The sequence below is a fragment of the Vanellus vanellus genome (assembly GCF_965231255.1).
Source record: "Vanellus vanellus genome assembly, chromosome: 2".
NCBI lineage: Eukaryota > Metazoa > Chordata > Aves > Charadriiformes > Charadriidae > Vanellus > Vanellus vanellus.
In genome coordinates, this window is record NC_138906.1 from 131743077 (window position 1) to 131761972 (window position 18896).

The following is an 18896-nucleotide window of genomic DNA, read 5'->3' on the forward strand; positions in this document are numbered from 1 at the left end:
AGAGCTTACTAAGCAAGTAAGTTGCATGCAAGAAGAAACGATGACTTTGTAATACCTCTTTGACTACAGAGAGGTCCTGAGATAAAAACCATAAAAACCCAGAACATCAAAAGTACATCTAGTACATCTTGTAAGGCACAGGGCAGACCCTTCCATTTGGTCACGCTTTCATATTTTTCTCAGTGACCAAGTCTACACACACAAACAAAAACAATAAGCTCATCCTAAATTTCATCTCATAATAAAACTTTAGAACATTTATTTATATGACCGCTAATTTCTATTAAGCCCTGCAAAATATAAATCCACAGTAATATTTCAACATTTAAATTAGAAGTTAATATGAACTGTTGGCAGTCAAGTCTCGGACTATTTTTAAAATGACATTCACCTTTGCAAACCTTTAAATCTCATTTTATTATCTCACAAAAACTGTACGATTCTCCCAGAAAGCCTATTACATCACAACTTAAGTCCAGGTTAACATCAATACTGTAAAACTAGGATTTTCCACCATTTCATTACCTAATACTTTTTGTGATTTATTTATTGTTACCATTTGTCCCTGTGCCCACATGTCTGTGTTGAGATCATGACTTCCTATGTCCTTTGTAACACTAAATATACTACAGGAATACAAAAAAAGGTTTTGAAACATTTTTTTAAAAAATTGAGGAACTGTGAGAAAGCCTTAACTCTTATTAATTTGCCATGACCCACAAGCAAAACCAGCAAAACTTTTACTGAATGCATGCCTTAGTGATCTAGGTAGTCCACAGCATTGAACCCATCCTCTCCCCTGCACCTTCACTCCCTCCTATATATAATCTTCTTCAAGTGCCAGGACTTTGTGTTTGACAGACAAAAGGAGCATTCGGCCACTTAGAAAAAATAACACGGTATATTTTAAAAGGATATACTGATGTTTCCTACATTTCCTAATATTTCATCGGGGTTTCTTTTGGCAGAGAATGCTTTTTCAAAAATAACTTCAAAAATCAATCTATTGCTGAAACTTGTAAGATAAACAAAATATAAAATAAAAACATTGCTTAAGGAAACTACAGGTAAGGGAGAGGGATAGTCATAGAATCATAGAATGGTTTGAGTTAAGCCACTTTGCTTAACAATGCTTAATAGAACAGCCCGAAGACGTCTTCCTGCTGTGACCATCTATTATTAACAAGCACGATGGTACAGCACTGAATAGACTGGAGCCCCACAGCCCAAGGAGATGCACCAGTGACCAATAGCGTAGTTTTCTGTAAGTGCTCACCTTCAGATACACAAAATGTAACAAACTGGGTAAAACAAGGAGGCTTGGGAGAAAAACTGGAAAGGAACGGCCAGGAAAGTTAACATGGAATAGTCAGAGAGATGCATGCATTACTCTTGTTCCAGGTGATACACTGCAATTTGTAAATCATTTCAAAAAACAAAGGTTTCAGAACCTCATGCTCATAGGAATATTTAAGACATACAATAACCATATTTTTCTCCAAAAGCACAACTTCTCAGTACAGAATCACAAGTATCTTAGAGTCCAAAAATAATCATGCAAAGAATTATGCTTCCCATTAGCCAATCTCAACTATTTCTCAATTTTGATGTGTAAAAAACTCCCACATACTAAGGATTACAAAACCAACATTACTAAGTGATTCAAGTACAGAAAAATAAAATCCCTACAGTTTGTAAAAAGCTATTTCCTTCTCCTTTGCAGATGAGAATTTAAGTATTTCAATCAACAGCATAAATGTATAAATACAGTAAATGTTAGAAGTTTACAGAATGTTTTAGCTATAATTTCTCACAAAGTATTATCTTGAAGCCAGTTATGATATGGCAACATCCTCTTCATCCTCAGATATCTAGTTTGCTTTCTTACTAATTAATACATGGCCTTTGCTCTGTCTTCCCCCTACCATTCCTCCTTTCTCACAAAGGAGAAAAAGTATGTCACACAACAAAAACAATAAAACTATTGTGATGCTACATCCCTACTATTTTAATTTCAGCAAATACTACCTGAAATACTTGGCTTTATTTTTTGTCAGACATCATAAACTTAAACTTTGCTGGTTTCAACGAATAATTAAATTTTCAAAAAGTATAGGTAATTAAGACTACCAAAAATTAAAATGGAGTAAGAAGTCAGCAATTATAGACTGCATGTATTTTACCAGATCTGCAAGGGACTCTAATTAAACACATATTAATTGCCCTAATCTTCTTAGGCAAGTAATAAATTGGAAGAGCTGATTAATGCACTGGATTTAGTTCAGCTTGTTAAATCTGACACCCTGGCAAAGGGAGACTATCTTGAGAAGCTCTTTTAGCTAAGTAATTGGAATTTTACTCTCAGTAATTTGCCATTCCATAATAAGAGCTATTTAGTATATTGACTCTTCATCAGTTTATTTTTTTAAAAATACACGTTTGTTATATTTAAACAGTACCATTATGCTGCTCATAAAGATTATGAAAAATTACGAACTTTGACCTTTACTGTCCATCAAAAGTCACTCTCACACTGAACACAAATTAGTGTATTTCCTTGTAGGCTATAAATCCTAATTAACTTTAATTCTAGAAGCCGCTAATAACATTTTATAAAGTCCATACGGACACATTAAGTCCTCTGTACAATTCATAAAGCCAGCAACTAAACCAGTTTTCAATATTAAATAACTGCTGATGACTGCTGGAATACAATGAAACATCATTCTCCAATGAACCTCAAATTCTCCTCTCCTTTTTATCTACTTACGCAAACACTTCTACACATACGTTTACAGGTACTCAGTCACCTGGCAAGGGAGTGAAACATTTTTGTGATAGCAATAAAGCAGTATCAGCCATAAAAAAAAAAAAAAAAAAGAAAAAGTTTGGAAACCTAGAGGTAGGGATTTTAAAGGTCTGATTTCTCCCCAACACAGTTACTACTCCTAGCTTGTAACATGGATAGATGCATCAAGCTTCACTTGAAGATAAGCAGATGTGGATGAACAAATAAGAAATCTCCCCTGCTAAAGAAAAAAAAAAAAAAACAGCACATACAGGATAGGTCATTTCTATATTTGAAAAAGGTTTTGAAATATTCCATGAAACTTGAACAGCTTCTCTTAAGTCCTAGAAAACGTGGAATTGTATAGAGCCTTTCATACGTGTCATACATGTTCCAAATCAAGTTCAATCTGAAAAAAAAAAAAAATCCTAAACATATAAATAACTCACTGCCTTCAAATTTTTGTTCAGTACTCCTCAGAGCTGACATTTCATATTTCTGTTCTAGAGCCTATAAGCTCCATACTCTACATCTAAAATCTGTTACTCTTCTGTTAGCAAAAACTGATGTTCATGCAGCTTGAAAATCACTGTCACAGTAAACCTAAAACCTATCCTTTGTTCCTTAGACAAAATGTAGTATCAATTAAGGAGTCAGTCCAACATTAATTTTAAGCAGCAAAATGATTTTCACAAATAAGCTATCATGCTTATTATAAGCAAATACCAAAAAGCCGATCAGATAATACTAAGAAACTGGTAAGTCATGAAATGAGACATGAAGGTCTCTCAATGAACTACAGTTAAACATGAATGTCTCTCAAATATTTCCTACCTATTTTCCATGATGCTGTACAATTTACTGAGTATCGTTGGATAAACAGGTGGCACTCAATTTCAACTCTCATCCTTGGTAGTCTTATGAAGGAAATAGCACTTTATCTTCACAATAACGAGATTAAACAAGTGCTATATTCTTCTCCCATTGGTTGTGTATTACTTGCAACAAGAGGGTTTTGGCCTGGGCCTGAGACTCCCACGTACTATTACAAGAAATCATAAATAGCAAACCAATTCCAACTATTTTCCAGTTGATGGCATCAACCACCTAAAGATCCGTTAGACTGGTTAGCTGTAGGCAGGTTACAACACGGAATTCCACATCTGAACTTGAGGTCCCTAGTACAGAGACCTTTAAGGCTTATAAAACACACTCACATGATGAGAAAAGCCCTCAAATTTCAGGATTTACATAACTGAAAGCAAGAGAGAACTGGAATTCTAAACAAACTCTTGACTTCCTAAGCACAGTGGCAGTCCAGCACGGCCGAACATCAACTTAAGTCTGAAATATGACAAATACTCAGTTTGCAACTTGCCTCTGCACACAAGCTCCATTTCATTGCTTGAAAAGATATAACTCAGCTTTACCAGTGGCAGAATACAGTCTGTCACGATTCAGTACTGAACAAAGCCACTGGATATTATCTAGTTAAGTCAGAAGTCAATGAAACTGAACAGCAAGAGTTACAAAATCCTTGATGAAAGGGAAAGATTCAGACCACAGGACGTGCTTAACTTGTCATGAGCAAAAAGCCAGTGACTACAATTTCTGGTCCAGAAGATGCTGGGTTCTGTCTCGCTTGAAAGAACTGTGCAATAACTGGAAAAGCAAAATACTGACAGAAGTTCCTATTTCTTTGTACGATTTGTTTACATTTTTATAACACATCACCAAAAAAACCCCACCATCTAAACCCCAAATTATCCGTGGAAATCATCAAAAGATTTTAGATTAGACAGAGCAATGAGCTAGATACCCAGACTCGGGAAAGTACACTGGAATGCACAGCATGAAATCAGTAAGACCAAAGCATTTATTACTGCATTTATTAATGTTTAGTTTCAGTTCAAAGGACTACATCATCTTCTGGTAAATTGAAATTGCATTAAAAGCTAGAATCTGCCTTTTGTAAAGTAAATCTGAAGAAGGTAGAGACCTTGTTTTCTCCCCTACAGAGTTTCTAACAACAAAAAAAACCACACAACCCAAACCACTGTTTTTTGTGACAAAAGTAATTCTACATCTATCTTCTCAGCACTTTTCTACCATCTTTCTCCATATTTCTGCAGGCAACACAAAACTCAGCTTCAGCATCTCCTGTCAACATTAAAGCCTAAAATCCTGACAAGAACATAACAAAGTCCTGTGTTTGAAGATGCTATGTACTTAAATTTTCATGATATCACACTTTCCAAATGTTACAAGCATACAAATCAAATGTATGTTCTTACTCTTGCCAAAGAGCTTTCTAGACAAAAAGAACACCTACAAGATTTCCAGTTTTTACTAACTTATCTCTCCTTTTGTGCGCATTTCTGAACTTCACACTCTTTCGGTTCTTGACATTGAAACAGAAAAAAAATGCTGTCAAACAGATTTCCATAAAAGTCTTTAAACAGAAGTTTCCCGAGTAATATTTGTAAGCTGCAGAAACTGATAATAGACTACCATTCCCCTTTCAACAACTTCTTAGGGATGTCTCTGTGCTCTAAATAGATATGTAATCTATACTAAAAGTAAGTTCTTCTGAAATAAATGCTTTTGTTATTACCTAAAATTTTCAGTTCTTATTGTTATTATAAAAGTAGCAGGCAAAGAATTCTGTATATTTTACCTCAATTATGCTTGTCCTTAAAAAAGGTGAATACTCTAAGTCTTAATTCTATTTTTCCCCACGCAGCCTAATAAAAACACCTATCATTTTCAAAAGTTGTAACTATTACATTATTAAAAAAAAAGAGAACTATTCACTTCTGAATTCTAGTCATTTAGTTCACCCTATTTAAGACATTTGTTTTAAATCCTTGTATTTTGGGTAACTGAAAAATAACAAGATGATATTTAGACATAATGCTGAATTTCACACCAATACATAATCTTGTTAGTTTCAGCAGAATTAATGAAGTACTTAAACAGTTTTAATCTTAGATCACATATCACGTAGGACTTGTGAACAGACCAGAATTTCCCCTTCAATTCTTCAGGTTCATACCTTTAGATAAGCAGTGTCAGAGAAAGAGATACGCAACAACAAAAGATACACCACCAAAAACTGGAGGGGCTATGGGATGAAGGAACTAGCAAAGTCTAGCCTTGTTTTTTTTCTAAAAGAAGCTTGTAACTTATACCACAAGTGATACATTAGAGATTCAACTAACATTAAAGATTCAAAAGTTTTCCACTTGAATTTTTAATATACAATTTTACTTGTGTTTCATCCTTTTTTAAATAATTATTTTAAACATTCATCTGAGACACATCTCAGTACAGCAGTATGATTTTTCTCCTCCCTCATGGAACAGTCTCTCACATCTGAAAAGTCCAGTTATCTAGAGGGCTATCGCACTGTATGTAAAATAACCACCTTTTGATAATTCCATGGCAAATTAGTTTTTGCTATGACAGACTGATCTTTGAAGAAGGCTGGCTGGGCTTTTTTTTTTTGCTAATAATGATTCATCTTATCAACAGAAATTAGTATGATGAACTAAGTTCACACGTGCATCTTCTCCATGTGCGTGTATCCATACATCTTCCAGTATTCAAGATTCCATGCTTAGCAATCTTAACAAACTCCAACAGTCACACATTTTAAGAGACATAACCCAGCTGACACATTCTACAAAGAAACTGGAGACCACTACAAACCTCACTAACTACTGCTCCACCTGCAAGATGTTTCCTCACACAGAAATGCAGATATATGCCTTCAAAAATACATCAAAACAAATATATTGCATATACAATTTCCCTTCCCAAAGTGGGATTCAAAGAATAAATGTGCCAGATGCCAACCAATTTCTTTAAAAGCACTAGTGCAAGGCACTCTTATACAATGATGAAAAAAGAATCTAAAGATAAGAGAAGCTACGGGGAAGAGACAAAATTAGTTACCTGTAACAAGGGCAAGAAATCTGTTGTTTGGCAAATGACTTTCAAATTTATTTTTCTTGTAGACTACTGTCTAAGTACTTTGCTATACTATAAAATGAAAAATATTAATTTCTTGTTGAAGTTATATGGCCGCAAGCAAGAACGCAATATTAAAACATCACTATACAAATTCATAGTCAAAGTTTTACTTTGCATCAGAATGTTATGTTTAAACTGTCTTTGGAATCAACAACCCATCATAAACTTACTTTTGTATTACATTCTGCAAGCTGAGCATCATACCCAATTCGCTTTTCATCTTTTCTCTGTTGGCACGGCACTCTGCCAAATAGCGGAGAGCCTAAAAGAAAGAAGACCATGGCAAATCAGCAATATGTCCAGTACATTATAATTCATTTTTATTAGTGTACATCTGCAAAACATTCACAATGTGAGTTCTAGTGAGAAGATAAAGCGTATTATCACCTACTGTGAACATTAAAAATTGTTTTATTCGAATAAATACACAGAAAGCATAGAATATCTAATCTATGAGAAAAGGTTGAGAGACTGGGTTTGTTTATACCAGCTAAGAGAGTCTAAGGGACAATCTAACAACTGCTTACAACTACTCAAAAAGCCTTTACAAAGATGACTAAGCCAACCTTTCCTCTACAGCAGCAGACAATGTAACAAGGGGGAGCAGCCACAAATTGCAGCTTGGGAATTTCAAATCAGATATTACAAAAAGTTTTTTCACTATGAAGGTAGTTCAACACTGGAACAGACGACCTAGTGGGACTGCAGAATCAACGAGACAAAGCTACAACTGACCTGATTTGAGCGTTGGTGACAGTCCCAATTCAAGCAGGAAACTGAAGTGGATAACTTCCAGAAGTCCCTTCCAACAAACATTTATGTGATCTGAGATCTAAAGTAGTATTTATACACTATGCTTCTAGTATAATTTCCATCAATTCTATGGGCTCCCCAGTACTAGAAAACTCACCACCACCAAGTTTCTACTGTCCACAGAAAGAAGTCTACCACATTTATAAGCTTCTGAAGGCTAATTGCAACATTCACCACTCCATGCAGGAATAAGAATAAAAGCAGCAGCAAGCTGCTTAGGATATTGTTACCTACACTGGGAATTTACACTTATTTGTTGCCCAAGGTTTTGTTTATTTGACTTTCAAGGCAGACTCTTTACACAACTTCACATTGCTGACTGCAGCCAGCAACTGTGTATCTGCACAATCCTCCTAACATAGTACTCTTCCAGTTAAAATGTCAGTCCTTCTTTTCACGAGACATGTCTCTACTGGTAGTGCTGACAGACAAAGTTGTCTTAGAAGGAACCTCCAACGGTGCACTGTGCATTGTGCTTTAATGAGCGTTTTATTGATGTAGGTACAAGAACTGCACTTGCAAAATCCTGCAATACACAAATACAATGGTTTATAAAATGGATTTTGTGACAGCAAGGTTAAGAAGTGCACCAATTCTTCAAATACAGTCATATAATAGCTATGCTGCTCAATAGCTGCTTTAAAAATAATATGCTCCTTAATCCCTTCAGAAATAGAGAACTAATTATCTGGTTTTTTTCCTAAATCATCTTCAGTTCATATTAGGTAAAATTCAAGAGCATTTTATTGCCTTTTGAGAAAGTCTGGCTGCTGTCTGGCATCATAAAAACTCTAAATATCATTTTTGCTATTTCCTGATGTGGATCGGTATAAATAATTGCAGTTTATAGATGTGGTATATGCATTTATTTTCTTACATTTCAGATATGGGGAAATACCTGAATGATAGCTCTGAACTACTAACTTTCATGTTAAGAAATATATCCTTACTGATGAAAAAAAGTGTCTTATTTTTATTAGTCTCTGTTGAGGCAATTTAGTAAGGATGTAATGTTGTTGGACAAAGAAAAACCCATTCTCTTAATGGCTAATTATTTGAGTCAAAATGTAGGCAGTCTCTTTTCCATCTGTTAAGATACTCTTTATACACAAATCTAAGTTCCACTAAAATAAGACCAAAGACAAAGTTATGAGAACAACTTAAGTAACCCAACTTTTCAACACTAGGAAGTCCTATTCCCCCTGCCTCCCATGGGAGATGCAAAGGTCTGCACTTTCAAAGAATTCAGTTTATTTATGCTTACTAAATCACAGTCTACTGAAGGCATAGGAATCATTATTATGGACTTCGACTCAGCTTCTGTTTAGCAAAACACTTACCTACGTTAGCTTCAAGCTCACAAGTAATTTCATCATCATCAATAGGACTATCTTCCCCATACTTGAACATAAAAATACACTGTTGTGAATCTTAATAACAAAAGACACCTTTGATGTTTTATAAGTGAAATGCTAATGTAGTTTCTTCACTTCAGAGTCCTAATTTTGTAAATGTTAGATCAAATTTAAAAGGAAAAAAAAAAAGTAGTATTGCCCGGGTTACTTCTGTTTGTTTTTTTTTAAATTTAAAAATTTTAAAACTTTTAGCATTTGAAGTGAAGTAAAGAGTTCCTGGAATCAAAACTACAGAAAACTATAGAAAAATATACCACTTCTTGATCAGACAGAAGAAAGGACTGAACTGAAGCTGCATAGTGGGAGGAAAACACCCTTCCTGAAAGATTCTACAACATATCAAAAAAGTTAAATAGGGAACTATTATCATTCATACAGACTATTCATCATTTTAGCTACGGGAAACACAGAATAACACAATAAGAAATTTAAAGTCAGTGCTGTACATCCTTCTATTAGGTACAAACTTAATGGAAAATCATGACATGTAATGATTCCCATTCAAACTGAAGCACCTTTTTGACCAATGGGACGGCTATAAAAAAAACCAAACAAACCAAACCAAAAAGACCTTTCAGAATGGAAAAGTATCAAAAATGAAGACTAAAAAGTTATCAGCAAAGATATTGAAAGCTACAGAGGTGCAAGAAGTCATGAACACAAGGAGTCCAAATAGCAATCAAAAACATGTTTTCACAGTAAACTGATCCATTTCTGACTAAAGCTGAGGTCCTGGGATATCGCATAGTATCCTTTAACTCCTGATTCTTAATCCACCCTTAACTGTAGGTTATCACTAAATGGAACAACAGAGCTATCTCCCATTCGCACCCAACGAGATGTCCTTACAACACAACTTGAATAATATCTGTGGCTGCAGAACCACACGCCAAACTGGATTAGCCCTCATCAATCTGATGAAGTCAGTCCTTTTTACATAGAGTTAATTTTTGTAACATGATCACAGACTGATTACTGAATCTCGTGCAGGCAGTGAGAAAACACAGCCCCAAGGAGCCAAGGAAGGAAAAAGAGAGTGAGACATCCAAACAAGATCCTCTTTTAAGACTACAACCTAAGGAAACTGCACTGGAAAGAGAACCAATGCAACATATTCCCAAGAACTGTAACCTCAACTCAAAGTTCTTCCAGTGAAGAACATTATAGTCTGGCAAATGCTATGGCAAGACTAGCCTAAAAAACAATTAGCAGGACACAGGTCTTCTGGATTATGTGACCTCATTCCCTGAATCCAGAAGAGTATCTGAAGACACTGAAGAGACACTGAAGTAATGCCAAGAAGTCCGCTAATATTCCCTCTTTTCTTGGGAGTTGGGGTGGGGGGGAAGTTTGGTTTTTGTTTGTTTGTTTTTAATGCCATAAGCGTGGTCAAATGCTGGAACAGGGTGCCTGACAGGTTATGGAACTTCCATCCTTCAAAATGTTCAAGAAGCAAGCGGACACAACCCTAAGCCATGATCTGAGGACACTTAATTTGAGTATGGAATTAGACTGCATGACCTCTGGAGGTTGTTTCTAATCTAAATTATCCTATGATTTTTTTTTTTTTTTTTTTTTTTTACAATATGAATGTCAAATAACATATTTACCAAGTATATTTATTTATACCATGTATATTTGCCAAGGTCCACAACTTGATCTTAAGAAAGAGATTTAAGGGTGCTTACCTCCCTCCACATAAAAAGTGAAATAGCTGTATTTGGGAAAAAATGCAAAGTAAATTATTCTCTTCCAAAAAACATAAATACATACCCCTGGAATAATGTGTCATTGCTAAACAATTTTTTAAATGCATGTTTTTTAAAAAACACATATAATGAATATCAATATAACATAAAACTAGTTTTGTTGGGTTTTTTATATTTTTACTGTTTTATTGTTTCAAGTCACAAAACATCCTACTGACATACAAATGTAGCTCCAGAATACTTACTAGTAAAGCTGAATGAACAACCGGAGGGCTGGGATGGTCCAAAAACAGAATAAGACCTGGCAGGCATCCTTGATCCTGAACAATGGCCCGTCTGTTCAATGGGTCAGCTGCTAGATCTCGGAGTTGGTTAACTACAGAGAGTGCATCAGGCTCCTCACTCATAGTAGAATTCATTTTTTCTGCACCATGCATACAAAATACCTGCTGAAAAAAAAATATCTCTATTTAATAATAACACAGCATTTATCAGCAATTAAAACACAGGTAAGAGAAAAGCACAAAGGCATAGGTTTGTTATAAGCATAAAAGTATAAAAAAACAAGGACTAGAATTCATGAAATGTGGACGGAATTGAGAAGGATGCGGATCTTCAAATTTGTAAACTGGAAATCTAAACTTCATATGCAGAGTACAAGTAGGTTTGGTTAATATTTTGATTTCTTTTCTATATATAATTTCATATCAGTCAGCCTTTACCCAAGTATGTTTGTGTTGGGTTTTTTTTTTTTTACACTACTGACAAGTGTTTCCAAGAAATCCATTATTTTCTCACTACAAGGCACCCTAGAAGTCTATAAACATCCTTCTGTATAAACACATGTAAAATCAAAATATAAATTTTCAGAGTAGCATTAGCAATAAGCAAATTTTACATAAAAATGAAGCAGAAAAGCCAGTAAAAGATTAACACTCCATCAAGAACAGGGAATACTAAGTTTTAATCTGGATCTACATATCAAATAACTAGTGTAATGCCATACTCATTCAAAGGCAAAAAGGGTTTTAGAGGGTGAGTTTGGGGTTGTTTTTTTTTTTTTTTCTTTTCACTAGTAAGGCCCTCTCAATAAAAAGAAAGAAGGTCACGCCTTGCTCCAGCCGAAGTCCAAGCCACCATATCACTTTCAAAGGAGACACGTGTTAGCTTGAGAGTATCAGATTCCAGAGTTGTTTAATAAAGAATAAGTACTTAACAGGCAAGAAAAGCATAAGTTTACTTGGAGAAAATGCTACATCTTGGTGCAAAAAACTAATTTCCTTCAAAAGACTGATTATGTGCTTCTGAAACTACTAAATGCTAACTGTGGTCCTGGTGTTGCCAGTACCAACACACGCAAGTCACTTTTCTTAAGGCACAAAAGTGTGAGTAAACACATGTTGTTAATTTGTGTTCTTCCATTTTTCCCCTGCATGAAACCAAAATAAATTAAATTTGTAAGTGGTCACATTCTTTGAACATAATTTCCTGAACAAATAATATTGTACAATATTATTGTTTTCTTACTGAAGGTAAGCAACAAAAATTAATCGTACTCATCAAAAACAACAAACCACAAATATGCATTTCGGTTACAGTTTCTGACATTTTCACACAGAAAAAATGCTGTTAATCTCTAAGTCACTGGTCCTTCCTTCACGAAGGAGAGTGCTAATGTGAAAAGTACATGCTAATGACTAGTCTCCAGGCTACTTTTCTTGACTATCACAAGTCCAAAAGTGACCAAATGGGAGATGCAGCAGCTCAACAAATAAACAATAACTCCTATTTCCAAAACAGACAACTCTAAATTAAAAAAAACAAACAAACAAACACTCTGTTAAATATCATTAATTACTTTTCATAGTTGGCAGAGAAACTTGTTCAAAATTTAAAAATCAAGCCAGTTGTGGAGCTGATGCTAACCAAAGTCTGTGATTTCCAGTTCTGTGTCCTGAGCACCAGATCATTCCTACAACTCTCTCCATCCTGACTGCCTTTTGCCTTCTAATCTCCTGAGAGAGCACAAAGCCAAATTTTAACTCCCTTCTGTCCCATTAGGCCACACTCATGTCCTCCCCAGATCGTTCTCCCTCTCTCCTCAACCACAACTTAGGAGACAACTGTAGTCCTTACCTTCTCCATCACCTACAATGATCAATTTATGAAAAGTAGGACCCATGGCATATTTTTTTTTAATGAAAAAACAGTTAACCTGTTTCAAAAATTTTAAGACGTTATTTAAAATTTAGGGACCTAGTAGAGAAGTTTACCCGCTCTTTTCTTCTCCTTGTAGCTTTGAGATAAAAGCTTAACAAAGGCACCGCAGACCTCTCTGTCGGTCATACTTTCCGCTCCGCATCCTCACCGGGGAGGCCCCGGAGAGGAACCGCCACAGCTTCACGCCTCCCCTGTCACGCTGAGCGCTCCCTAAGCGGCGGAGTTGACAGCCCAGCTGAGACAAGGCCCCGGGGCTCAGCTGCCGGGCCCCTCGTCCGGCGGAGGGACAACCCTCCAGCGATCGGCCGACGTGAGCTCCGGGACGCCTTTAGGAAGAGTAAAAGGGACTTCAGCCCCCCCCCTCACCGCCGCCGCTCCCCTCTCACAGCCATCCCGCCCTTCCCCAGCGTTCCCCGTTCCCGCCCCTCCGGCGCGGCCTGTTCCCCTCCCCGGCACCGTACCGTCGCAAAAGATGAACCCAGCCGGGAAGCTCAGCCCCGCGCCGCCATCGCCCGCGGGGGCGGCACAGCCTGCGGAAGGCAGCGGGAGAAGAAGGGCGGCAGCAGGGCCCGCCACACACGCACCACCCGCCAGGGCCCGCTCTGACCCCGGCACCACCCCACCACTCTACAACTCGATTGGCGCGAACAGACCCCAGCCTCTCCGCCACTCGCGGCGCGCTTTGTTCCTGACGAGGCGCGATTGGCCGCCGGCGGAGGGGCGGGGCCGCTGTGCACGCCGGGAGTCGTAGTTCGGAGAGGGCCGCAAGGCCTTCCCTGACAGGGAGGGACGAGGGGAAACGCGCCCCTCAGTTCGATTTATTTTTAATATTTTTTTCCACAGATGGTCACCAGCAGAATTTGAACTTACTGTTCGAGTGTAAAGTCTACTGTAGAACAACGTAGTGCAAAATACAGCTGAGCCTGCTTGGAGGCATTAGCCCCCGCCACCGCACCACTGCCGGCAGCTCCCCCCTGGGACCCCTCCTTATTGGAAGGGCCCGATCACGTGACCCGAGGTCACAAGCGGAGGGGAGGGGCGGGGGCGTTTTCACCCGTCTCCTCCGGGCCCGGTGGCTGCCGGGTAGGTCGCAGCGCCGCAGCCTTGAGGAGGGCACTCGAGGTCCCGCCTCCCGCGGGGCCCGGCGGCTATTGGTCGGAGTGGCCTCGGAGCGGCCGCGGATTGGCTGGAGGGCGGATGGGGGGGGCAGGGTCGCGAGCCGCGGTGGAAGGAGCGGGTGAGGGAGCGCGGCTGCGGCGGACGGTGGGTGAGGCGACTGTGGTGGGGAGGGTAGCGGTCCCTTCCCCGTAGGCGCCCCCTGGGCCTCCTCTTCTTCCTGGGCAGCCCCTTTCGTTCGCGTCCGGTCTTCGGGCTGGGGGTGGTGCGTGAGGGGGAGCGGGATCCGGGCCCGGAGGCTGCTGAGCTTATTACGCCGCTACCTGCGGGCCGCTGGCGCCGCCGGGCAGCGCTCGCTCCGCTCCTCCGGCTCAGCCGGGGCCCCATCAGCACCGGGAGTCCTCTGTGTGTGTGCGGGGGGTGGTACTGAGGGGGTGTTCTCCCGTGGGGTCTGCCTTCAGGAGCTCCCGAGTTGGCGCTGAGGGGTGGTAGGGGTACTGCTCGACTGGAAGTGGGTACAGGCCGCTCATGGCCGCCCGGGATTAGCCGTCTCATGGCTCCTGTGCCCAGGCGGCGTGGCAGCGCGGAGGGCCGATCCAGGGCAGGGCAGGTGCCGTGTTTGCGCCGCCTTTCTGGAGAAGCAGAGCAGCGTGGAAACGGCTCGGGGTGTCGGGGTCGAAGCTGTCGGCAGGCAAGCAGAGCGAAACTGAAACCCTTTTACGTTGCTGTGATGGGAGTGACAGGTCACGGGAAATCATGTAAATAAAAGATAATCTGGAGATAACCTCGAGTGATTTCAAGGAAGCTCTTTAAGGGGGCTTTAAAATACAGTGGTAGCATATAGAGGGAAAAAGAGCCAAGTTTTAAGGGGGCTGGGGCTTATTTTCCTTTTCTGTAAAGTTATGATACTTACTTTGTATACCTTTAGCGATAACTGTTGCTGTGCACAGATTCTTCTGCATTTGTCATGAAAAAGTAACTTGCTAGATGCTTGTTTTTATTTTGTTTAGCAAGCTGTCGAAATTCCAAATGCTGAGTGTGAGTAGAGCTTGAATCCTGACATCAACTGTAGCACATTGATCTCTGTCTGATAGCGTCAGCAAGACTTCATTAATATTTACATGCTGTCCTCAGACAGCCATAGTCCTCTGTAGCTCCTGTTAAGACAATACTTAAAAAGACTAAATGGAAAGGAAATAATTCTGTCTTCTGATACCCACTGCTTTTTACTTAGGTGATAAAGAAAAAAAGAAGGGAGCTGAGTTTTCTGCACATCAGCTCTAAAAGTTCCAGTTAGTTGTCACTGAATCAAAATAATTACCTCCATAGAAGTCTGTAGCTGAAATCTGTGTAGGAACTCAATATTGTTACAAAGACAGATTTTTAGGGAAAAAAAAATCAAACATTTAAAATGTCTTTTCAGACACACCCTTTTGTTAATAAAACTTGCATGCTCTTGTTTTTCAAAGATGTAGAAGGACTGGTGTTCATAGCAATGACTAGGGAGGTTTGTGTGTCTGGCAGGACAGTGTAGGTGTATGGTTATGTCTGTATAGTATAATACTGTATGATTTAGACATGTTGAGGGATTTTACTTACCTCTCCGTGTTATCATATTGCACTGTGTAGGTATAATCTCTGCCGAGCAAAGACTTTTGATTAAACTAGTGTTGAAACATGGACTTTTTTGTTCTCCATCATTAGTTGGCAAGATATGGTAACATGGGTAACGTGATGAATATGGTTTTGCATTTTGAGGTATATATGATTAGGCTATATTTTTAAGAAAGCTTTAGCAACTTCTACTGCAAGTATGTATTATTTTCAATTCTGGCATTAGATTTTACGCCAATACTAGCTTAGATAAGCCCTTGACTGTCTCTGTAGTATTCACTGACTTTTATCTCTCTTGGCATATCTTTCCAAACAGGTGTTTCTGAAAGTAGTAGGGCACTTCATTATTTGTGGCTTCCAAGCCAAAAACCAGACTTCTGTATTTGGCTGTGTGATCTCTGCCAAATACTTAGATTACTTATAACAGATCTCTATTGATTTGGGAGAGGGTCTAATCCTTTATCAAAGATTCTTCCTGCCTGTTTGGCTTGCTGTTGTTGTGATAATTTTTTGTTGGCTTTATCTTCCTTTATTGCTTCTTTAATATGTTTCCTTATGGATATAATTTCATGAGATGAGTTTGGGTCATGTGTCAGTCTTAAAGACCGAAGTTATGTGTGCCCTCGTTTCCTGCTAAAATAGGGAGGAACCTGCTGTTTTTGTGTGTGATTTTTTTTGATGTGGTTGGTATTCCTTTGAAACCATGCTTCTCTGAAAATGTTGTACTTCTTTATGTTATACATACCCTTTCAATGTAGAGACTAGACCTTTCATTTTTCAGTTTTCATGCATTTGTTTATTCTTTGTTAAGGCTGATCTACTGCATCAAGCCCATTAAGTCATTCTCTTTTATTTTTGTGTGTATCTTACGTGAATGAGAGAAACTCCCTTTACTAAGAAAAATATGAATATCATATTTCTTTTCAAGAGCGAGAACTCATAATTGGAAAGGGACTTGTATGAATACAAATTGGAAAATACACGTAGAAGAATTTCAATTTGAAAGTAGTTGCATATGATTTTTCTTTCTTTTTGTCTTTCATGTGTAGGAATCACTAGAAACCCTGGCAAAGGGCTCTATTTCATATTTACTGAGTGCTATGACTTAGGTACAGCCTCCAGAGCCTTTATATTTATTTCATGAACAGTTTGTAATCTATAAGTGGTATTATCTCTCAGCTTTGTAGACTGATATTTGATATGACAGTATTGAATGAAACCTGCAAAAGCAGGGGCAAAAGAGAGTTCAAGGAGGCTAAAGTGAGAACCCCAACACTCAGAAATGTAGCCTTCCTCATTTCTGAACCTGGAAATTCCTGCATGTTTCCATATCAGAAAGAAAGTTCTTCAGCATTGCTAATTTCTGTGTAAGTAGAGTTTTATAAATGAAGAACCTGTGAAATTCCAACCCCCGCAGTGAAATGCAGTTCTTTGTGTTATTACTCTTCTAACATCTTTTGGGAATCTTGTCTATGACTACTGCTTATCGTTGTAATAGTTTTTCTTAAGTACAGCAGAAGGATCATGTTTTATAGCAATATTACTATCACTTGGGGCATTTTATTGTAGTAATTGAGTTGTGGAAGTTTTAGGGGAATTAACCTACTATTATTTTTAGTTTAGGTAACATAAAGAAGATAGAGGGTAAATAAAGCAAGCATCAATATTTTTAAAGAGGTATTATTTGAGCTTACTAAAAGCAATAAGCATTTAACTCCTACTTCTGAAATTGGCATGTATACAGAACATGAGAGAAAAATTTGCTGATGTTTTCATTCTTGCAGTCCAGCAGTTTCATTTGGAATGAACCCTTTCTGTTTGTGGCGCATAAAATAATTGTGAAATAACTGAGATTTATGAAGAAAGGTATAGTGCAATATAGTCTGGAAGAAATTAGTATCAAGTTTGCCTGGGGATAATTCTGGAAAACTAATAGATCTCATAAAAATATTATGCTGATAAACTTAGAAGCCCTTTCCTTTTAGATAAAAAATTAGCTGGAGATTGTTAAAACGTGATGGTTTTCCTTAGTGCCAGGAACTAAGGAAACTAACCCAGGAACTGGTTGGTACTCTGCACTCTTACAGATTGACGTTGGTCACTTTCTTCTGCAAAAACAGAACAGGTCATCGACAAGAGCAAGGAGTGGATGACCCCATTCTTAGGTACTCTTAAGTATTTAGGCTACAGAAGAAACAATGATTTATAATGTGAAGTATAAACAATCATTTTACTGAAGTAGTTGTTTTGTTGAATGAATGCTCTTTTGCATTCAAAGTCTTGGAACCTGGAATTATAAAAGGTTACCTAAATGTTTTGGGGCAGGATAAGTATTTTGGACTATGCCCGAAGCTTTGTGTCATTGTGCTGCTTTTATTCCTGGGTCTTTTGGATCTCATTGGACGAGTTTCTGAAAGTAATCACTGATCTTTCAGAAATGGCTTTGGTTAATTTCTGAGCTGTTCAAGATGAATTTCATTAGATGCTGTTGTCCTGAATGCTTATAACTTTTCAGAGTTGCCTCTAACCCGTTTTAACATCTGTGTCTGTCTTTTTTACTATCTTCCACTGAAAAGACAGAATATACTGGCTATCTATATCATTCATTGCTTTCTTTCCTCTCCTGTTACATCATGGCTGTATCTTGTCTCCTGCTTACTCCTAATACACATTTAGGATTTTATATTTTATGCCTCTTAAGCTAGAACCCATTTTGCACCTTAGCCTTAACTTACTACTTCATATTTATACTATTCTGTCATCCTAATATTATGCTACTTATTTTCTGCATCTGTTTTTGTGCCTTTAATTGGTTGTCTTGTCAGTTGTTGTGCCATTCATTTACCTCCTTCCCTCTCAGTTTCTTGAGTCCATGGAAACTTTCTTGACCTGCTCCGATTTCCTCAGAAGACATTCGAACACTCTCTTTTCACTTCTGTCCAAATTGTCTCTGTTATCAACAACTCAGTACTCCCAGTTGATCAGAAACAATATAATACTTTTTCTTCACTTTCTGAAACAAAACGTGACTGACTATGTCTGGGGATTTTTAAACTAATGACCTGGCTATCTGTTGAAAGAGCAATGTATCAGGATATGGTCATCCCTTTATAGTCCTATCGCTTGCCTTTACCAGCCAGCCCTGTCCTTGCAATTGCTCAGCAATTCAGTCTCTACCTTTTTTTT

At 38.3% G+C, this 18896-nt stretch overlaps 1 protein-coding gene across 2 annotated transcripts in view; it reads right to left on the reverse strand.

Moving 5' to 3' along the window:
* Window positions 1–13577, reverse strand: part of ARMC1 (armadillo repeat containing 1) — a 33986-nt gene extending 20409 nt beyond the window's left edge. The window contains exons 1-3 of one of the 2 annotated variants that reach the window (XM_082499014.1): window positions 13442–13577; window positions 11006–11206; window positions 6994–7085 (exon numbers count right to left, since the gene is read on the reverse strand). In XM_082499014.1, the coding sequence (XP_082355140.1) occupies window positions 6994–7085; window positions 11006–11197 (284 nt within the window). In that variant the 5' untranslated portion in view covers window positions 11198–11206; window positions 13442–13577. Of the gene's footprint in view, window positions 1–6993; window positions 7086–11005; window positions 11210–13441 lie in introns of both variants that reach the window. The other variant, XM_082499013.1, reaches the window with a different exon arrangement.
* Window positions 13578–18896: the final 5319 nt, after the last annotated feature.